The sequence below is a fragment of the Leucoraja erinacea genome, chromosome 5, assembly GCF_028641065.1.
Source record: "Leucoraja erinacea ecotype New England chromosome 5, Leri_hhj_1, whole genome shotgun sequence".
Classification (NCBI taxonomy): Eukaryota; Metazoa; Chordata; class Chondrichthyes; order Rajiformes; family Rajidae; genus Leucoraja; species Leucoraja erinaceus.
The window spans coordinates 25,525,527-25,549,303 of NC_073381.1; the positions used below are offsets into that span (position 1 = coordinate 25,525,527).

The following is a 23,777-nucleotide window of genomic DNA, read 5'->3' on the forward strand; positions in this document are numbered from 1 at the left end:
AAACGGCGCTCCACGCCCGCTGGTAGGCCACGAGGACGGGTCGACGGGGCAGCCCGGAGAAAAAGCTGCCTCACCAACCAGGTAGGGACCTAGAAATAATGTTACCCCCTACCCCCCACATTAAAAAGTCTATCTCTCCCACAAACAAGGCACAGGACTCACTAAAACTGCAAAAAAAAAGTGAATTAAATGGACGGCTGCTGGTTAGCAGCCGTTCCCCAAGATGGCTCCTCCTCCACTTGAATGCAATCAATTAATCAGGCTTGTATAGACTTGTATACATCAATGATTTCAACATATACAGTAACTCCGTAATTTTCTATGCCCAGTCAATCTTGAATGTACTTGCACAAGAGGACTTTAGTCAAAGTAGTTGAGATTGTATGTACATTAAGGAAAGAGGGTAACTAGAGAGAGTAAAAAGGACTCCTCATAAACTAAGGTAGTTATCTTACTGTGGAGCTGTAGGAGAAAGGGAAAGTCTCCAATGAGTATTTCTCCTCTGTTTTTACAGTGGAGAAAAACATGAAAGCAAGGGAACTTGGGCCACTTAATGGAGATGTCTTGTGGGTAATCCATCTTACTGTCAAGCAGGTGCTGGACATCCTGAAGCAAGTAAGGGTGGATAAATCTCCTCATTTAACCAAGGCTAACCTACGTAGGCTAAATTTTAAAATGATCACCCTTCATATCCCTTTTTGTCCTCTTCCCTATCTGTTGGCTTCTCCAGGCCTAAGTCCTCAGCCGTAGTAATGAACCTGTAATTTTGGATCTTGACTATCCCTATGTTTAAATATACAAGCCTAATTGTTTGTATGTCCACCACCAAACTCCCGAGACAGACACTGTTCTGACATAGAAAGTGTTTAATGGGAGGGTAGAAGAAAAGATTGAAGATTCCCCCGGATTCTTGGACATCTCTGGCCCATGACCACTCTAAGTGGAGATGAAGAATTCTGGATGGGGTTCAGAACCTAGAGGCCATGCCATGGGAGCACAAGGAGGTCCAGAAAGTGCAGCAGAAGAAGCAATCACTTCACACGCCACCCGCCTGTCCCCTCTCTCACACACCACGTGCATCAACTGTGCAAGTCTGCAGTTCCCACAATGGCCTCATTAGCCACCTCAGAAAGCATACAACCAAAGCGGAAGAAAGCCATCCTTGATCATGAGGACCCCTGACAATAGTCTCAAGAAGGGTCTCGACCCGAAATGTCACCTATTCTTTCTCTCCAGAGACGCTGCCTGTCCTGCTGAGTTACTCCAGCATTTTGTCTCTATCTTGATCCTGAGGAACCGCTGAAGGTGAGATTTGAGCAGAGGACATTGCTGAGCCTTTTCTTGCAATGTCTGAGGTCATAAAGTCATAAGTTATAGGTGCAGAATTAGGCCGTTCGGCCCATCAAGTATACTCTGCCATTCAATCATGGCTGACCTATCTCTCCCTCCTAACCCCCGTTCTCCAGCCTTCTCCCCATAACCTCTGACACTCGAATATTCATATTCGGTATTGTCTTAAATAATGTTATATGCTAATTTGCACATGCTGCATTTTCATACAAAATAACAACCACATTTTATACATGCAGTCAATATACTCTGGAGCTCCTAGGATGTGAATGGTGCTATATGAATCCAAGTCCTTTTTTTACTTCTCATAGAACAGTAGAAAATATGTATGCTCATTGGACCAGTTATTGGAAAACCAGGTCTACGATCTTGTGGAATCAAACTGCATGGAAACATGTCCTTTGATCCAAGGAGATACACTAACCATCAAGCATTCATTTACATCATCCTACAGTAATCCCAATATATTTGACCCAAATTCTACCGCTCACTTAGACATTATGGTCAATTTACAGTAGTCTTTTTTAGTTTTAATTTTAGAGGTACAGCACGGAAACAGGCCCTTTAACCCAATGGGTCCACGCCGATCAGTTATCCCCACATATTAACACCATCCTGCACACACTAGGGCCAATTTTTACACTTACCAAGCCAATTAACCTGCATACCTGGTAGACACAAAATGCTGGAGTAACTAATCAAAAATCTATCTACCTCTGCCTTAAAAATAACCATTGACCTGGCCTCCACAGCCTTCTGTGGCAAAGGTTGTGCTGAAAATGAAGTTCTCTGCAGTTCTGTTAAATTTGTGCTGCTGTCAAATTCTCTGTGCTGATTTCAGTCTTTTTAATGGGGCATTGGAATTATTCCCTCGGGATGTGATCAAATATTTCAGGTGATCGTGGCAGCTTTCAAATTTCTGTCACCTTGTGTGACATTTAGTTTTAGACTCACCGCAATATACCCCAGCAATACTTATGGTTGTGTAGAAGCCTCAAGGCAACAAAAGTTTCTTGATCACAGGGTTCCACATTTTGTAGGCCTTAAAAAGCTTGAAAGATGTCTTGATTCACAGAACGCCACATCACGCGAATCAAAGCTTGATAAAGCAGTCAGTAAAAATCGCCTGCAGGTTATTGATGATCCCCTTTAAAGATGCAGGTGCTGGAAAGCCCTGCTGCTGGATCCTCCATGCATGTTGAATGCATGACATTAACAGCATTGCTGGCAGAATGGTGTAGCAGTTAGTAATGCTGCCCCACAGCTCCAGGGACCTGGGTTCAATCCTTCAAAAAGCTTCAGTGCTTTTTGTCATTCTCAGCAGTTTAAGTAATTTTTTTCCCCCTTCAATCAGTGAATCTGTACTGTATGTGCTTGGCAAACCAATTTTCTTGCTTGCAGGGTGCAAGAAGGAATTGCAGGCCTGGTTAAAGGTTTTGAAATGGCATTAAAAATGGATAAATGTGGGCGGTTATGGTAATGCACCCTGGGAATTTAAATTTGACTGTTTTTGGAGAGGCATTTCAGACTGATGCATATTGTGCAAAAATGTACTGGGGTAACTCAGCAGGCCATGCAGCGGCTCTGGAGCACATGGATAAATTACTTTTTGTGTTGGGACTCTTCTTCAGGATCAGTAATGCCCCTGTCCCATTTAGGAAACCTGAACGGAAACCTCTGGAGACTTTGCGCCCCACCCAAGTTTCCTGGAGGTTGCAGGTAGTGGAAGCAGGTAGGGAGACTGACAAAAACCTCCAGGAACCTCTATGAACATCCGGGAACTGCACGGAAACCCTGGGTGGGGCACACAGTCTCCAGAGGTTTCCGTTCATGTTTCCTAAGTGGGACAGGGGCATAATGCTACCTATCCATGGCCTCCAGAGATGCTGCCCGACCTGCTAAGTTATTCCAGTTTTTTAGTGTTTTTTTATTGTAAACAAACATGCATCTGCTGTGTGTGAGTATTGTACAAGTACTGTATATGCATAAATCCTCATCCGCAATGAGCTTAATGATTTTTGTGAGGATTTCTGTGCTAGTTCTCTCAACACATAACCAGGGAGGGAAGGATACAGTACATCAGCTGTTTGTCAGCTATAAAAACCTGGATGCAACATAATTTCCTCAAACTCAACAACGATAAGACAGAATTCCTCCTCATAGGCTCCAAAGCCACACTCAGCAAAATCAATAACCCCACTCACCCAAATCGATGGCACCACTGTCTCCCCAGGCCCGCAACCTTGGCGTGATCTTTGATTCCACCCTCTCCCTTGAGCCTCACATCCGCCATGTCATTAAAACCTCTTTCTTTCATCTCCGCAACATCGCCAAACTCAGACCCTCTCTCACACCTCCCGCTGCTGAAAGACTCATCCATGCCTTCATCTCCTCCCGACTGGACTACTGCAACTCACTTCTCCTTGGCATCAGCTTCACCTACATCAACCGACTCCAACTGGTCCAGAACGTAGCCGCCCGACTCATCAACCACACCAAATCCTGGCATCACATCACTCCAGTTCTCAAACAACTTCACTGGCTTCCCATCTCCCACCGGATCACCTGCAAAATCCTGATCCTCACATACAAAGCCCTCCACCATCTGGCCCCCCCCATATCTCACTGACCTCCTCTCCCCCTACCAACCCTCACGGTCCCTCAGATCCACATCACCCGGTCTCCTCTCCATCCACAAGTCCAACCTCCGCAGTTTTGGGGACATAGCCTTCTCCAGGGCAGCTCCCAGGCTCTGGAACTCCCTCCCCCAACTGATCCGCAATTCCGTGTCCCTCACCATCTTCCAGTCCCACCTCAAGACCCATCTCTTCACCTCTGCCTATCCTTAGCCCCACGTCCCCCTCCCTTTTCATCTGTGCATTAATTGCCTCATATTGTGTTTTGTATTGAATTCTGTCTTTACTTTGTGTACTAGTCATGTCTCTACTATTTATTTCATTCCCCTTACATGTTTTTCCTCTACCTGCTAATTTTTTGTAAGGTGTCCTTGAGACTCTTGAAAGGCGTCCATAAATAAAATTGATTATTATTATTATTATTATTATTATTATTATTATAGATGTGAATCTTAGCATTGCATTACAGCAAGAGATTATAAAAGATGTGGTTGCATTCTGAGGAAATGTTGAAAGTTAAGTGGGACATTTTATTGACATTTATTAATATTATGGGGATCAGGGGCGAGAGAAATAATCCCGGCAGGTTGGATAATCTGGGAAAAGGTGGGATAGTTTGAAAAATGAAGGCAGTTTTATCCACAAGTAAAATTAGTAAACATTTCAACATTTCAAGAATGATAACTTGGCATTGCACTGGTTTGATCAAAGGGATTAAAGAACATTGGCACAACCCGAAGCTACATCAAAGATGAAGCATGATTTTATTGAATAATAGAACTGAGATGAGATGCTGATGTTTGCACATGAGGAATAGTATGATAGAGATCATGAAGCATGGGTCAGATTAGCTGAAGTGCTTTTGATAAATTGGTGATCTTGCACATGGATCTCAGGATGCGGGTGAAAAGAGCATTAAAAATATTTGCCATGGATAATGGGGTAGATTAGGATTTCATCATGGATGGGTACAAAGAAGGACTTTGGAAAAATACTGGGAATTTGGAACTAGGTGATAGATTTGATACAAGGCTTAAATATCACCCCAGCACAGAATAGTACATCTAAAGCAGCTTGAGGTAAAAAAGTGTCACGTCTAAGTGTCATGTCACTGCCATAGTGATTCCATGAATAAGAACAAGGAAATTCATCTTCTTATTCTGCCCCTCAAGACCTTTGCTGAGTTGGCCTTTAGCAAAACTGGGAGAATTCAACGTTCATGCCATCCGGACGCAAGAAACCCAGGCGGAATATAAGGTGCTGTTCCTCCAATTTCCGGTGTTGCTCACTCTGGCAATGGAGGAGACCCAGGACAGAGAGGTCGGATTGGGAATGGGAGGGGGAGTTGAAGTGCTGAGCCACCAGGAGTTCAGGTAGGTTATTGCGGACTGAGCGGAGGTGTTCGGCGAAACGATCGCCCAACCTACGCTTAGTCTCCACGATGTAAATCAGCTGACATCTAGAGCAGCAGATGCAGTAGATGAGTTTGGAGGAGATACAGGTGAACCTTTGTCGCACCTGGAACGACTGCTTGGGTCCTTGAATGGAGTCGAGGGGGGAGGTGAAGGGACTGGTGTTGCATTTCTTGCGGTTGCAACGGAAAGTGCCCGGGGAGGGGGTGGTACGGGATGGAAGGGAAGAATTGACAAGGGAGTTGCGGAGGGAGCGGTCTTTGCGGAAGGCAGTCATAGGGGGAGATGGGAAGATGTGGCGAGTGGTGGGGTCACGTTGGAGGTGGCGGAAATGGCGGAGGATTATGTGTTGTATTTTGTCGGCTGGTGGGGTGAAAGGTGAGGACTAGGGGGACTCTGCCCTTGTTGCGAGTGCGGGGATGGATGAGATGAGACCCTGGTGCAAGTCTCATCTATGGTGGCGGAGGGGAATCTCCGTTCCCTGAAGAACGAGGACATTTCCGATGCCCTGGTGTGGAACGTCTCATCCTGGGAACAGATGCGGCGTAGGCGGAGGAATTGGGAGTAGGGGATGGTGTCTTTACAGGGGGCAGGGTGGGAAGACGTGTAGTCCAGATAGCCATGTGAGTCAGTTGGTTTGTAGTGTATGTCAGTCAGAAGTATGTCCCCTGCGATGGAGATTCTAAAAGAATAGGGTGATTGTAGGGCCATCCTTCTGTAATATAAAAGTGGTCAAATAAATATTTAAATATCTCTACTTTTGCCATGGCGAATTGGTAAACAAATATTAGAAAAGCATTAATTCACTTTTTAAACAAACACAGTTCATAATAAGCTTTTGCAATGTTAAAAGATTTTTCTTTTACTGGGGATTTCACCGGTCGCTTAAATTTTGCTGAGAGTCTGTAGGCATAAAATCCTCAGCAGAACCCATGAATGATGGCTATACCATGAAATTTCATAATTGTCAAGGCTTTCCACTTGGCATAATTGATACTGCAGGTAGCAAATATCTCACAATTAATGCAAGAAAGTCATATCATCAATCAACAATGGCAAGGAAATATGTCACAGTTTTGCCATTACACTTTTCTTTCCACTTTAATAAATGATTAGATTAAACTTGTCCAGAATAATAAAATCAGTAGAGTCTCATAGAAAAGAATTGATCTCATCAAGAATAAAGTGTGATGCCTTTGGCTGATTTGGTCAACTTTTTTTCACAGATGTTTAGTTTAATACCTCTGGATAGGTTGACCACATACTTTGTACAATCACTAGCACAGATATGAACTCTCTGCCACATCGCAATTTCATCCACGGCCTGACTCCCCCTTCATTTAAATGTACACATTTAACAGAATATAAGGGATGAGTTGATACAATTAATTTGTTCATTTCACTTCACTTCTAAAATTTGGATTTAATGTTAGCCTGGAACAAAATACTCTCTTCTATCAATTGGCTGCACAGAAATTAGTTTTAGAGTAATTCCTGCCCAGCCCACCATAAAAAAAATAACGTGACACTGATTGATAACAAACAATCAGACACTTAAACATTACCTGATTAACTGGTAAAGTAAATGTCATATTGGTCCAGCAGTGGGCATATCTATCTGAAGATTATTGTTGGATTAGTTTAACTGGAGATTTCCTCTGCAGTAAGAGATGCGGTAAATTGAAAAATTCTCAATTTCCTGTCATTTTATTGTTCCTCATTTTATTAAGAACATAAATTAACATCAAAATGAAATACAGTTCTAACATGTTAAACATGAACAATCAATGGTTGCAACCAATTTCATCATTGATGATGGTAACTAATAAAGACTTCCTGGCATCCTCTGAAGTAGAAAAGTTTAATTGTTTTGCTTTACCTACATCCCCACTTGGTTACAGTATGGGCCAGATGCCCTCTTGTACCTGCTCATTCATCCTATTGCCATTTGTGGGATGTTGAATGGGTACAAAATAACAGCTGCACTTGCTTATATTATAGTGACCCGGTCCCAAAATTATTAATGTACATGAACATCTTTGATATGAAGAAATCATGTTGTTTTATGCATTCTAGAGTTGTCTTACTTTTCTTCATGTCTCTGTAATGCCATTCAAATTGAATAATCTTGAGGCTTAAAATTGAGACTCATGACCAGTAGTGTGCCACAGGGATCAGTGCTGGGTCTTTTGGTGTATGTCATCTATATTAATGGTCTATTATTACTACGTTTGCAGATGACGCTAAAATTGGTGCTGTGGAAGACAGTGAGATAGGTTATCTGAAATTATACCAGGCACTAAATGGATTAGGGGTGTGGACAAAGGAATGGCAGTTGGATATTTACTTGGATAAGCGCAAGGTATTTTAGTAAGTGCATTTTGGCAAATTAAATCAGTTCAGGGTTTGTACGCTATATGGTAGGGCCCTCGACAATGTTGGAGAATAGAAAGACTTTTGGGTACAGGTACATTGCTCCCTGAAAGTGACAACATAAATAGACAGGATGGTGCAGAAGGGGTTAGCCAACTTGCCGTCATCAGCCAGGACCTCGAGTAGAGAGGTTAAGACGTCATGTTACAACTGCACGTAATTTGTGAGATAACACTTGGATTATTGTGCACAATTCTGGTTACCTTGCTACAGGGAAGATGTCATTGAGCTGGAAAGGGTGTAGAAATGATTCATGAGGATGTTACTGGGAATGGAGAGTTTGAGTTTTCAGGATAATGTGAATAGGCTGGATCTTTTTCCTTGGAGCATAGGAGATTGAGCGTTGACGTTATAGATGTACATAAAACTATCAGTGATGTAGATTTAAATGGGATTTAAGTTTCAACTGTGGGTATATGGAACAAGCTGACAGAGCAAACCAGTGGCAGATGCAATTAGACTGTTTAAACGATATTGGATAGAAATCACGTAGAGAATGTGCTTAGTGGAATATGGACCAAACACAGGCAAATGGGACTCGTTCAGATGGTTAACGGATGCGTTGGGTTGAAGGGCCTGTTTCCATGTCGCACAACTCTGTATAACTCTGTTTTGATTTTTCAATATTGTGAAAGGTTTTTTACTCATGGAATCTTGAGAATGATTATCAATTTTCATTTTAAACAAGACACTTGTCGGCAATGTATTTATAGCAGCTATTGGCTTGTGTGCTAAGGCACCACAAAAAGCAGTGCAGTATAAAAGTGGACCAATGTAAGCCAACCAAATGAAAGGTAAGCATTTGATAGAGACAGATGGACAAAATGAGAAAAGGGAAAAAGTAGCAGCAATTGAAGAGAACACTCTTATTGCAGCAGAAAATATAAAAAGCAGAGTGATATCTGGCCCTCTCTGTACCCACTGAGTGTGAAAGTTTGAAACAGTTGTGGGAATTACTGAGGAATATTTTTAATCAAATACATTTTCGCACTTGTATTAATTCTGTGATGCTGTAATTAATTTCAGAATGTGTTCATGTATAAATGAAAATAAGTAGCACAAAGCAAGATAAATGTAGAGGTGGAAGGTGCACTGTACAAAATCAGCTCTTGATGTGGGAGAACTGATGCTTTCAGAGCAGTCATAAAATATCCTGCTTAGCTATATAATTACAAAATCTACCACCTCGGATCTTGTAAATATGAAATAATTGATGTGCTTCTTGCTGTGCTACCAACACTGATAAAATGGAAAGAACATGGATAGGGCAGGTTTGGAGGGATATGGACCAAATGCGGGTAGGTGGGACTAGTGTAGCTAGGTCATGTTTTCCGGTGTGGGCAGGTTGCGCTGAAGGGCCTGTTTCCACGCTGTGTCACTCCATTACATGAAAGCATCTTTTATTTGTATTTATTATAGCTTATAACATAGCAAATTCTCACTCTAAACGATTGCAATACTATTTATTTAACATGTAGCTTCTTTTTGTTCCATTGTCTGCTTTTCAAAGGTTTTCATAGCAATGTCATGTCATTATAATTTACATCTTGTATCTGCATAAAAGCACAGTTGTAATGCAAATATGATGTAAAGTGGAAGTAGTCAGTGTACAGAAACAGTGTAAGCTTTCACTTCAGAGGAGCATCAATAGATCAAACCAAACCACATGAGGGATCTGTAGACAGCTTAGAAACCTGACAGCAAAGCATTATTTTGACATTGTAGATGCTATGGTAGTTATGGTCAGGTTTGCCAAGCTTAATAGCCCATAACATAAGGTTTAAGTGACTGCTGCTTTGGGGAATTACATTAACAGTTCATTATTTAGTACAGTTTAGTACAGTTTAACATGAAGCAAAAAAAAAGACAAAGAAAAAACTGATTTCATAATACTTTATTCTGTAGTCAATGAAAGGACACAGTCTGAGGATGCTAGGAGACTGCAAGGTGACTTGGATAGGCTGGGTGAGGGGGCAAATGTTTGGCAGATGCAGTATAATGTGGATAAATGTGAGGTTATCCATTTTGGTGGCAAAAACGGGAAAGCAGACTATTATCTAAATGGTGGCCGATTGGGAAAGGGGGAGATGCAGCGAGATCTGGGTGTCATGGTACACCAGTCATTGAAGGTAGGCATGCAGGTGCAGCAGGCAGTAAAGAAAGCGAATGGTATGTTGGCTTTCATAGCAAAAGGATTTGAGTATAGGAGCAGGGAGGTTCTACTGCAGTTGTACAGGGTCTTGGTGAGACCACACCTGGAGTATTGCGTACAGTTTTGGTCTCCAAATCTGAGGAAGGACATTATTGCCATAGAGGGAGTGCAGAGAAGGTTCACCAGACTGATTCCTGGGATGTCAGCACTGTCTTATGAAGAAAGACTGGATAGACTTGGTTTATACTCTCTAGAATTTAGGAGATTGAGAGGGGATCTTATAGAAACTTACAAAATTCTTAAGGGGTTGGACAGGCTAGATGCAGAAAGATTGTTCCCGATGTTGGGGAAGTCCAGGACAAGGGGTCACAACTTAAGGATAAGGGGGAAAACCTTTAAAACCGAGATGAGGAGAACTTTTTTCACACAGAGAGTGGTGAATCTCTGAAACTCTCTGCCACAGAGGGTAGTTGAGGCCAGTTCATTGGCTATATTTAAGAGGGAGTTAGATGTGGCCCTTGTGGCCAAGGGGATCAGAGGGTATGGAGAGAAGGCAGGTACGGGATACTGAGTTGGATGATCAGCCATGATCATATTGAATGGTGGTGCAGGCTCGAAGGGCTGAATGGCCTACTCCTGCACCTAATTTCTATGTTTCTATGTTTCTATGTCTATTCTTAAAATGCAGTTTACAATTTCTTTCATTAAGGAAGAAAGCTTAGTTGGATGTCTGCAATGGCAAAGTAAGCTGCTACATAAAAGATAAGAAAATAACATAACAAAAACCTGCAGATGCTGAAAATCTTAAAATACCCCAGAAGAAAAACTGAGAAGAACTCAGCCAGTCAGATGCCATCGGTGAAGAAAGAAGCATTTAATGTTACAGAACTGGGAAAAGTGAGAAACAAGTTAATCTACAGGTTTATTAAGACAGCAGAGATAATGGAGGAAGGTGATGGAGGGTGGAACAAAGGAATGTCTCTGGAGACATGAGGAACTGCAGATGCTGGAATCATGAGCCAAATACTAAGTGCTGGAATAACTCAATGGATCAGGCAGCATCTGTGGAAGGATTGGATAGGTGATGTTTCAGTTCAGGACCCTTCTTCAGTCTGAAGAAGCTGTTTTTTTCCCACTAAATTACTCCAGCACTTTGTAATTTCTAAAAGCATTTCTCTAACAGGGTGAAATGACTTAGCAATTAGATAAGATTAAGATTCTTTGATTGTGCATTGCGTTGTTAATGTTGTATACTGTGAAATGTCATATGGTCTGACAAAAATGAAAAGATGCTAAATGCAAAAACAGCCAGAATTCAGCATCGAGCCCCGCAGACTTCAATATGCCCAGATGGAAGATGAAATGTTGTAATAGTGCAGGAGACCACAGACAGAAAAGTCACAGTGAGAGTGGGATGGTGAAGCAGAAAATAATTGCTGATATTTTATGATTGCAGTTTAATAAACAACAAGGACACAAATTAGAAGATGACAACATGGTGTTGTGTCATTGATGTTGTCAGATATCCATGGTGCTCATATATTTTTGGAGAGGAGCAGAGAAATTTTTCTCTTAGGTGTAGGATTCTGATTCAGATTAAGATCTGGACAATCCAGATTTGGAAGGCATAAATAATGAAATAAAAATATTTGCACAGATTACTAAGCCCATGGCCCTGGTGCCTAATGCCCCTGTCCCACATAGGCAACCTGAACGGAAACCTCTGGAGACTTTGCGCCCCACCCAAGGTTTCCGTGCGGTTCCCGGAGGTTGCAGGTGGTTGCCGGTGGTTGCCGGAGGTTGCAGGTAGTGGAAGTAGGTAGGGAGACTGACAAAAACCTCCAGGAACCTCCGGGAACCGCACGGAAACCTTGGGTGGGGCGCAAAGTCTCCAGAGGTTTCCGTTCAGGTTTCCTAAGTGGGACAGGGGCATTACAGCACTAGAGCACCTGGTTTGATCCTGATTACTGGTGCTCTCTGTGTGGAGTTTTTATGATCTCCCTGTGACTGCATGGGTTCTCTCTGGGTGCTCCGGTTTCCTCCCACACTCCAAAGATGTGCAGGTTTGTAGGATAAATGTCTTCTGTAAATTGTAAATTGCCCTGAGAAAGTGGGATAACATAGAACTAGTGTGATCGATGATTGGCTTGGACTTGGTGGTGCAAAGGGCCTGTTTCCACATTGTATCTCTGAACTAAACTATGTCGGTGTAAACTGAGTACTATAAGTTAACCTTCACTGGTAGTTAATGAAGAAAATGGATCGTAGAGGACTAGCTGAGCATGTGTGCATGAGCATATATTTCCGGGGTACACGGAAATGAGGAGAGAAAAAAATGCTTTATGGGATTAATGTTGAGACTTCATCATCTCTGTGCTGATTTCTTGTTCTCAGTACCTTTACTGCGAACAGTAAATGGAGATGTTTGCCAAATTAGAAACAAGGATTCCAAACAAGGATTGCCCTGCCAGTCAAAAAGCATGATTGTTTAAAGGGAAGTGTATGTCTTGGGAAAATTCTACATCATTGAAAGGGTCATCTTATTAAAAATCTACAGTGCTATTCATAATGTTGATATTTGTTATCTCTGGTGTTGTTAAATACTTCAAGCAGATCTCCCTGTGAAGGGGAATGATGTCCTAGAAATATTCTCTCGTAATTGTTTGGAGAGAATAACTTTGAGTATGAACAATTTATTCTGAGAAAGGAGCACAGAGAAATTTGTCAGCATACAGAAGTTTGCTACATGTTATCAGAGACAAAGGTTATACAACAGTAAAGCACAGGAACAGGTCCTTCAGCCCATGATGACTGAGCCGAACATGATGCCAAATTAAACTAATCAACAAATTAACTAACTAATTAACCAAACGAAATAATCAACTAATTAAACTAAATTAAACTCTGCCTGCAAGTGATCCATATCCCAAACGCATGTGCCTATATAAAAGCCTTTTAAATGTCACCAATGTATTTGCATCCATCACCACTCCTGGGCAGCAGGTTCCAGGCACCTCCTATTCTCTGTGCAAAATAAACTTGCCCCACATATTATTTAAACATTGCCCCTCTCATCTTAAACCCTCTAACTTTGTCATTTCCACCCTGGGATGTAGGTTCTGACAGTCCACCATTATGTAGATGGATTTACTGTACATCGGCTCAATCATATTTGTCTTAAATCAGCAAAGGTTCCAGTCTTACCTGACTAAAATTTAAGCGCATCAACAAAATGTGTGAAATACTATGTCAAACTACATTGCTGTAAACAGATAGTGGAACCAGAAGCAGATGTGTAAAATTCTCCTCCTTTGTGTGTTGGCACTTGGATGAGACTTTCATGCATCTCTCTAACCATGGCCTTGTCTTACTTCTGATGGGTGAATCTAGAGCCAGAGGATATGGTTTCAGGATAAAAGCCCATTTAACGATGAGAAAAGTGGGGTTGTTTTCTCTCAGAGCTTTTGTAAATCTTTGTAAGTTTCTAAAGTGGAAAATTGTGGATGCCGAATCGCTAAGTATATTTTTGACTGAAATGTTAGGATTACGGGGGAACTGAGAGTTATGGGAAAGGAGGAGAAAGCTGGTGCCAAAGCCAATGATCATATTGGCCATCATCTAACTGAATGGTCTTGGAGATATGGGACTTAACCCAGGTCCGACTTCTGATAGTTTTATGTCTTTTTCCCAAGGAGCAGTGAAGGGGTTGTCATAATATAATCATCGTGGGATTCTCTGCATGATTGAGCATGCCAGTACCTGATAACAATATCCCCAGTGGTACAATGAAGTTGCTCAATTGCAAAGAGTGGCTGCGTAACTAAGGATTCCAAGCATCCATGAATTGAAACAATATCTCATTTGGGGACAATCTGATGAATCAAAAGGGACACGGACACGTGGAAAAGAAACAGGCCGTGATCCTCAGTGTGACTGGAAGGGAAAGGTAGATGTTTGGGCATCAGGCAGTAAGGAAGAAAGAATGTTGTGACTAAGGTGATGGATGACATGCTATTCAGTTTTTCCCTATCCTTGCACTCTTTCATTTGAAATGCAGAGAAATGGGGCATTTTGCAATATGTATAGACTGTCCAATTACAATAGACAATATTGTAGGAGTAGGAATAGGTGCAGGAGTAGGCCATTTGGCCCTACAAGCCAGCACCGCCATTTAATGTGATCATGGCTGAGGATACATCTCTGGGGATATGACATGGACATCACACGCCGCAGCACCGTGAGTAAGGCAAGGCAGTGCCTTTACCACCTCAGGCAATTGAGGAAATTCAGAGTGTCTCTGAGGATCCTCCAGTGCTTCTACTCAGCGGCTGTGGAAAGCATCTTGTCCGGAAATATCACAATCTAGTTTGGGAATTGCTCTGCCCAGGACAAGAAGGCTCTGCAGAGAGTAGTGCGTTCGGCTGAACGCACTATGGGAACTTCACTCGCCCCTCTGCAGAAACTATATCTGGGTGCAACTCCAGAGCCAATAAGACCATGGGAGTCCCCTTCCAACCCTGCAATGGACTGTTCCAGCTGCTACGGTCAGGCAAATGCCTCCGTTGCCATGCTGTGAGAACGGAGAGGTTGAGAAGGAGTTTCTTCCCAGAGGCCATTAGGACTGTAAACTCCTGTCTCACCAGGGACTAACTTTACTGTACCATACTACTGTTTTTTTTTTAAATTACTGTTTTTTTTCCCCTTTTTCCTTCCGCCCACAATATTTGATATGTAAAAGAATATGTGATTCTGTTCCATTCTGTTTGTAGTTTGTTTGGTTTTTTTAAACAAAGTCCGCGAGCATTGCCACTTTTCAATTCACTGCACATCTCGTATGTGTATGTGACGAATAAACTTGACTTGACTTGGCTGATCATCCACAATCAGTACCCGGTTCCTGCCTTCTCCCTAAATCCCTTGACTCCGCTATTTTTAAGAGCCCTATCTAGTTCTCTCTTGAAAGCACCCAGAGAACCTGCCTCTGAGGCAGAGAATTTCACAGACTCACCACTCTCTGTGAGAAAAAGTGTATTCTCATCTCCGTTTTAAATGGCTTACTCCTTATTCTTAAACTGTGGCCCCTGGTTCTGGACTACCCCAACATCGGGAACATGTGTCCTGCCTCTAGCGTGTCCAAGCCCTTAACAATCTTATATGTTTCAATGAAATATCCTCTCATCCTTCTAAACTCCAGAGTGTACAAGCCCAGCTGCTCCATTCTCTCAGCATATGACAGTCCCGCCATCCCGGGAATTAACCTTGTAAACCTATGTTGCAATCCCTCAATAGCAAGAATGTCCTTCATCAAATTAGGGGACCAAAACTGCACACTCCAGGTGTGGTCTTACTAGGGCTCTGTACAACCGCAGAAGGACCTCTTTGCTCCTATATTCGATTCCTCTTGTTATAAAGGCCAACATGCCATTCGCTTTCTTCACTGCCTGCTGTACCTGCATGCTAACTTTCATAGACTGATGCACAAGGACCCCCAGATCCCGTTGTACTTCCTCTTTTCCCAACGATGCCATTTAGATAAATTACCAAAGATTCAGGAAGGAACTGCTTCTGCCTTTCTATTGTATCATTATTACTGGTCTGAATAATTCAGTCTTAAAGTGTTTCCTCACTTTTTAGTTTGCGACACACTCATGGGCCTGTCCCACTTAGGCGACCTTTTAGGCAAATACAGGAGAGGATGCATGGTCGCCACATGTTCGCGGGCGGCTGCTGGGCAGTCGCCTTCAGGGTCGTGAGGTTCTTGTAGGATCTTGTAGGTTGTCGCCGGTGCATTGGCTCATTGGGGAAAAAAAACGTAAACAGTAGTTTTCAGAACCAAGGATAACCAACCGAGAATGTTAATGTCCGCCGAGCTTCACAGCCGTGTATCTCTGGCTTCTTAAAAGTTGTCTCCACTCCCTCTCCCCACCCATCCCCCCCTTCTCCCCCTCTCACCCCTCTCTCCCCCCTCTTTTAAAGGGCTTGTTACCCTTCCCGTAAACTGTGTTTCACCGTCATAATTACAGCGCCAACCTTCCTGTTCATCGTGGTGTGTGTCTGTATCACATTGGCTTTGCACCGTGTAAATTTCACTCAGCACCCCACTGCTTGCCCTGTCCCCCGCCTGCATAACTGGCTGGTGAAGGAAGTTATGTGTATGTGTGTGTTCCACTCTGACAGTCGCTGTTCCAGTCGCCAGGTTTTCAGCAACCGGCTATGACTTGACAGTCGCCTGAAAAATCGCCTAAGTGGGACAGGCCCATTAGTTCCAGGCTTGTTTTGCATCTGATAGTATTTTAAGGAAAACAGGGTTTTCTTTATTCCTGTTTAAGAAGGAACTGCAGATGCTGGAAAATCGAAGGTAGACAAAAATGCTGGAGAAACTCAGCGGGTGAGGCAGCATCTATGGAGCGAAGGAATTAGGCAACGTTTCGGGTCTGGAGAAGGGTTTCGGGCCCGAAACATCGCCTATTCCTTCACTCCATAGATGCTGCCTCACCTACTGAGTTTCTCCAGCATTTTTGTCTACCTTTTCTGTGTTCCTATTCAATACCAGTCATGGTTGATTAGGAAGTCTTTTGATTTTAACAATAACAGCAAGTATGCTTCATTTGGTAATGGATCATTTTGGCTATGACCTATTTTGATTATCTTTACTATCTTCACTATCTTTTCTAGCTCTTTACTATCTTGTCAAATTGGCCCTCAATGCTGGTCACTTTAAACATTTTTTCTTGTGTTGTCATTGTCCATTACTGTCCTTTTGATCCTCTTTTGGGATGATTTTGTTAATTTTGCAAGGAATAGTTTAAGTTAAACTTCTGTTTATATTTACCAGCTGAGGGGTAGAAAAGAAAACCATGTAATAACACTACTTTTAAATTTCAAGATGGATTTCCATGTTAAACAAAGGAAGATTGGCACTGACTAGATGAGATTGCCCCTTTGATCTTTGCTTCTGAGTAAAATCCAAAGTATAGTCATGAGATTCTGTGGCCTACGGTAGTCCACAATGATGTTTTGCTTAGTGTTAGAATATCCAATCATTTTAATTGTCTGTTTTAGCTAAGGACATTTATGTTCCCTATCCCAGTTTAGGCCTGTAATTCTACTAAATTGCCATTAATTTGAACTTTTGTCTTCTCAGTTTGAGCTGCATGACATATCCCATGGTGAATCAAGTGACTCTGGATTTTTGTTCTCTCCCCAGCAGGTAAACTAGCTGTTATCCCACCATTGGGTTAGTTTGGCGTGCAGCAGTCCACCTTAAACCGTTGTATTGTAGTAAAGACCTTTCTCTGTCTATTTGTAGGATAGAAGATGGTGTGTGCTTAAAACATTTAGAATAGGAAATCAGCTTTCACCGTGTGTGGGAAGCGGGTTCACATCAAGCTATCAGATCCTATCATACCATAACCAATATTTTGTTTTCCATTGCGGTCAACGGTGTAGGCCTGTTTTACTATTTTAAATTCGTTAACTAGCTTTATGTGACTTTATCACGTGACACATTTTAATTTTGATTATAGATTGTTTTTTTGCCATTAACCAATTGATGTACGAAATGATTAATGTAGTGTAAGTTTCTAGAAAGAAAATTTTCTTCTATAATCAATTGCTATTTATTTTTAGTTTTCTTTATGTTTAATAGACTAACAGCATACAGTGTACAGGATGATTAATATTTGTATTTTGTCTACTATAATGGAGACATTGATAGCATAACATCACCAAAACAATGGTGAGCAGAATTTTGTGTGAAAAATTAAGATTTCACAAAACATCAGGCGAGATGGTTGTATTCACTTTGATACAGAGCCAGTGGTTCAGAATCAGCTAGGTAAAGGTTCACGTTTGGGGATGAAATTGGGGTTCACTATGGGGCGAGGTGAGCTCATGGTGAGCTCGTCGTCCTTGTTACATTTTATTTTCACTTCTGTCCATTGCAGAGAAAGGCAATAAACGTAGATGGGGGTGTCAATTCACTATGAGCTTGTTTTATAATACAGGCATTGACCACTTACACCTGAAAGCACACAGGGGTTGGAATGTTTCATGGCAAACCCAATATAAAATGTTTTTTCTTTGTAAGGAATACATCTGAAGAAGGATCCCTACGCCAAACTTCACCTGTTCCTTTTCTCCAGAGATGCTGGCTGACCCGCTGAGTTACTCCAGCACTTTGTGTCTATCTTTTTATTTATAAATGATAGGGTGTAGGGTATTCTTTATAAGCTCATTTATCCAAATATAAATATATTACTCAGACACTAATAATGCAATGACTATTACTGTTATACAGTAAAGTCCTGGTTTCCGACAGATTCAGTTGGCTTCTGTAGTCATTGAACAACTGAGTGTCCTCCAAACTCCTCTCCAGAATATGGCTAATTCTTTTAAACAATCTCTATATCCCTTTCACTTAAAAACTCAATACCTTCTTCTTTAAACTAAAACCATATTAACTTATTGTCAGATGGGCAAAAAAAGTCAGATTCCAAGTCACCAAACCTGCAGGCTTTGACCTGAAGATTGTCTCTGTGTTGCAAATAAACAGAGGGCATTCCCAGCCTCTCTCATTTTATTCACAAGATACCTTGCAAAGAAATGCTGCAGATGCTGGAAATCTGAAATTTAAAAATATGTTAAAGTCTTCATCAGGAAAGTATCTGTGGAAAGAGTGACAATATTAAGAGTATCAGTCCCAATAACCCTGTATCAGAACACAGAGAATGCTTTGGGAAACATAGCAAAGAAAATCAAGTAGGTTTGAGTTTAATGAGCAACAATTAAGCTAATGATATCTACAATGTTGCATGGGAGATTTCCAATGGAAACAACCAGAGTTGGTGCATTGTTCTTTCCCTTTGGATTAGAATTTGAATCCAGCACAGGCTGATATAAAGTGAATTGTGAAATTCCCATCCTGATCTCTCATATTGAAATTTCAAACTCCAAAGATAGACATCATTTTAAAATTCCATTCAGTGAAGCAATGCGAGGTGTAAACCTCTACAAAACATCAGAAGGTAGTGCTATTTTGATACTGGTGTTCAGATGTGTTGGAGGGCTGTATGGTGACATTGTTAATTTGCATCCCATTAATCTTGCATCAAAGCTAAAAGGTCTATAATTGGCAGAGGATATTGTTGAAATCTTAAATATTGACATCCATCATTGTCTTTTACTTAAATTTTGGGAGCATGACTTTAAATTCGGTCTGGCACATGGGGTGAAAGCTTATTTTAGATGTGAATGAATGAATTCACTCAGCATTTTCTCTATATTAGAATTTGCTATGTCGCTCTTCAAGGGAGATGCTAAATGCATTTCGTTGTCTCTGTACTGTACACTGACAATGACAATTAAAATTGAATCTGAATCTGAATCTGAATCTGAATCTGAATATTCCAAGTTATGAATGGAAAATATAAAACATGTCGTGTGCTCTTTGAAAATCAATGTAAGGTGTTGGAGACGAAAGATGCAATACTTTTACTTCTGTTATTACATCTCTGTGAAGTACCTTGAGACATTTTTTCCACTTCAAACCTGTCATGTAAATACAAATGCCTGTTAATATTTTGCTCAGTGTGACCTCTGGAAACTGAACAAAGTCCCGAGTAGTAGATTGTTTCAAAGGGATAGGATATAAACCATTTCCAGGGATGCTGAGACCAATTTGAGCCATGTTATTATTCCGAATTGACTGTATTCTCAACCTATACCCGTCTTTGTTCCCATTTCAGCATCAGCCTTGTAGTAATGAGAATGAGGAAATTAGATTATTTATTTTCAGCTAGGAATATTTTACAGCTTTGCTACTGTGACACAAGAGTCTCTTATATACTCCACTCCCAAATAGAGCGTAGAGATTTTTTATTGCGAATGCAGGCATTGCAATGAGCTAGTAAATCACGAGTTTGCCCAGTTCTGTGACTGATACACTGTTCAGTTAAGATAGTCGAGGATTTAGGGAAAATCAATTGCTGCCTCTTCCCAAGAGCTTTACGGTCCATTAAAAAGGGATTACTGAGAAATGAATATGCCATACATACTAATTGGGCAAGCTTTATGTCTTTTTTATGTTCCGAAAGAAAAAACAATTTTAAGAACATGAAAAATGTTTCTCTCTCAAATATCCAGTCTGAAGGTGATAGTTCCCATTCTACGACAGATGGACAAGTGCTTGTGGGAGCTCCGCAAATGGTTCAAGGGCAGTCCAAAGACCTGGAAGCAAAACCATCCAGGGAGAAAAATTCAATTTTTCGTGCAAAACCTATGAAGGTCAAACACCACAAACATTCGGCTGGTCCGTTGGCTGAATACGGTAGGTTGCAACAATTTAATAATTGTTTTTAAAGTAAGCAGATTGTACTGTAAAATCTACCTTTGCTTGCTAGTCAAATGAGTGCTGGTATCAAGAAACATAGAAACATAGAAATTAGGTGCAGGAGTAGGCCATTCGGCCCTTCTAGCCTGCACCGCCATTCAATATGATCATGGCTGATCAACCAACTCAGTATCCTGTACCTGCCTTCTCTCCATACCCCCTGATCCCTTTAGCCACAAGGGCTACATCTAACTCCCTCTTAAATATAGCCTATGAACTGGCCTCAACTACCTTCTGTGGCAGATAATTCCACAGATTCACCACTCTCTTTGTAAAAAATGTTTTTCTCATCTCGGTCCTAAAAGATTTCCCCCTTATCCTTAAACTGTGACCCCTTGTTCTGGACTTTCCCAACATCGGGAACAATCTTCCTGCATCTAGCCTGTCCAACCCCTTAAGAATTTTGTAAGTTTCTATAAGATCCCCCCTCTATCTTCTAAATTCTAGCGAGTACAAGCCAAGTCTATTCAGTCTTTCTTCATATGAAAGTCCTGACATCCCAGGAATCAGTCTGGTGAACCTTCTCTGCACTCCCTCTATGGCAAGAATGTATTTTCTCAGATTAGGGGACCAAAACTGTATGCAATACTCCAGGTGTGGTCTCACCAAGACCCTGTCCAACTGCAGTAGAATCTCCCTGCTCCTATACTCAAATCCTATATAAAGAGTAGGCTGAACATTGTATTCAACTCCCCGCAATTATAAGTTTTTTGAGTAGAATTAAGCCAGCAAGTCTACTCCGCCAATCAATCATTGCTGATCTACCTTTCCCTCTCAACCTATTCTCCTGCCTTCTTCTCATAACCCGACACCCATACTACTCCATCAGTCTGGGGTGTCAGGGCATTTGGTACTGTTGCAGCAGATATTCTACCTTTTCTTGTATCTAAGGACTAACTTATTTCTTCAAGTCCTTCAATCCCTGTAACATTATTTTGGAAGCACTGTTCTCCCACTTACCTGTGTGATAAACTTCACAATTGTCTTGCCTTTCCCCTTCATCGTAATTTTAAGTAGTGATGTCAACGCTGCCATTTTTATATTGCTTCTTCGTTAAAAAGTCTTGAGATTTTTATATGATTTAAGGTTGTACAAGTGGGGCTAAGGAGCTGGCTAGTTTAAAGGTTAAGAAGCTGACTCTCCTCATTACTGGTGAACCAGACACTGGCACTTAAACTAGGCAGCCAGTGATATTTCTGAAATAATTTGGTGAAAAAATTAAGGGAGTATGATAAAAGTCAAACAGCACATAAAAATAATTTAATGCAGGCATCAACATGGAAAAAAAATCTCTGTGCATTCCCTGAGACTAATGTAATATTTTCATGAATTTCTTGTGCCGAGAAGCAGTTGTCAGAATCAAAGTTTAGAAGTCAGATGGCTAGCTCATTATTTTTGCCTATTGTAGTGGGGAGTGTTAGGGATGGAATGTGGCCAGGCAGTGGATTTGGATGCAAGATCTTGTCCTTTCCAAGAAGATTGACAGAACTGTGTATCCATATTTCCATGCTCTTATTGTACCACATTCCCAATCCAGAGAAGTGATGCTACATGGATGGGCATTAATTGCTTTGATAGACCCTCCTCACCTGTATCTAACTGCTGGTGAATGACTCCCCCCAACCCCCCCAAACTTACAAAAAAACATGTTTTGTCCATTGTTTTCAAACTTACAATTTATGATAAAGGCAATTCAGGAGACAGCTTGAATTTTTAGAGAGCTTATACAATGAATTTTCCTTCCCAATTGAGAATGTGATATTATTATGAACCACAAAATCCATTAAAGAGCACAAAGAGATAGGGTTGGCTGCTTTTAAGGTTAGGGCAATATTGGAATACTACTCATTCACTCCCTGAGCTCAGTGGCAGGGTCTTTAACCAGAACATGGCTGCGCATGATGGTCTGGAGAGGGGGATGGGGAAATCAGAGCAGGAGAGGCCCAAGGGTTCTTCTAAGGTATCCCATCATATGTTGTCAGATCTTCAAAAGACCAAATGAATGTTTAATATTTCAAAGTGAATAAAACAAGAGCTGCTGGTAATAAACTGTTGACATGGGAGAGGTAGGCAGCATTTGATACTAATCTCCATTCTAATAATCAACTGACAAGGTTTATAAATGATACATGGCCAGTTGTGCAAATACTGGACAACAATTATGATCAATCAATTCATACAGAAGATAAAAAGAGATGGGGAATGGGGGGAAACAGACACACTAGGTGGTACGCTTTTGACAGCAGCATCCTCCACAATAACTATGGATGCCATGTTCAGATCTTGATATCAAGAAGAGTGTTTGAGAGTAAAATGGCATAATGCCGAATAACTATTTAACTATTGAATCGCAGCTGGGATAGATTTGGTGAAATGTATTCACCTAATTGTTATGGACCAAAAGACATGAATTGCTTTGAATCAAATGTTAAATGAATTAAATCATTGTGGTAAAGTTATTGATTTTTTTTTCTGGAAAAATTACCTGTTGAATCAACAGTTTTATATGTTGCAAAACTCATTGGATCTCACATCCCAATTGGAGAATCCAACCATTTTGGAATATTTTAATAATGTAGTTAACGTTACCATTGGGCCTTGGGGTCAGTTTCACGTTACTGATGTCGCTGCTGGAAAAATAGGCATGAGTAAGATATGGTGACCATTTTCTTTGATGAAATTAATGGGGTAAATGTTTGATTTCTAACATCTACTGGCTAGTGGATTCCTCTGATCTATTTGACAGTCACATAGTATGTGATATATCTTCACTAAAATCAAAGTTATTAGATGTAAAACAAGCATGCTTGTGCTTGTGTGTAACATGATGGATATTATGTCTGTTTGGTTTAGAAGATAATGGTGTGTTTAAAGCTCAAGACGCTCGGAAAGAAACTCAAGATGCTGCTGAGGTGAGGGAAGATGCAGACATGAGAGTGGATCTACCGATTGATCAGGTTAACATTTTACATTCTTTGAAATGCATGTTTTTCTTGCTCTTTTGTAAACGCACAATATGATTTTGTATCATTCAGAATTCTGGATGTTTTACCAGATGGTTTTGGTCACTCCTCGCAAGTTATTTAAAACCATTTTAATTATCTTGTCACATCCAAAACTAGATGCATGCATTTTACCAAACATTTAAATAAATTCATTTTTCCCCATATAATTCTGTTTAAAAACATAATAGTTAGCAGAAGAAGTGGGCCATTTGAGCCACTGAGCTTGCTCATCAATTCCATTACTTTGCATTAAGTTCTCAACAGTTTTTACCACAGCTTCACTGACAGGTTATTCCATCTGAAAGTTGGTTCAGTATCAGAATAATCTGATTGTCTAATGGGATGAGGGTTTGTGTTCTCAGGTCCTCTTAAAGGCTCACTTACTCCTCTCTGTTCTCC

General features: G+C 41.1%; 1 protein-coding gene across 1 annotated transcript in view; it reads left to right on the forward strand.

Moving 5' to 3' along the window:
- LOC129697058 (doublecortin domain-containing protein 2) overlaps positions 1-23,777 on the forward strand; it is a 116,492-nt gene that overhangs the window by 72,843 nt on the left and 19,872 nt on the right. The window contains 3 exon segments of the mRNA XM_055635268.1: positions 17,128-17,193; positions 20,127-20,310; positions 23,227-23,330. Of these exon segments, the coding sequence (XP_055491243.1) occupies positions 17,128-17,193; positions 20,127-20,310; positions 23,227-23,330 (354 nt within the window).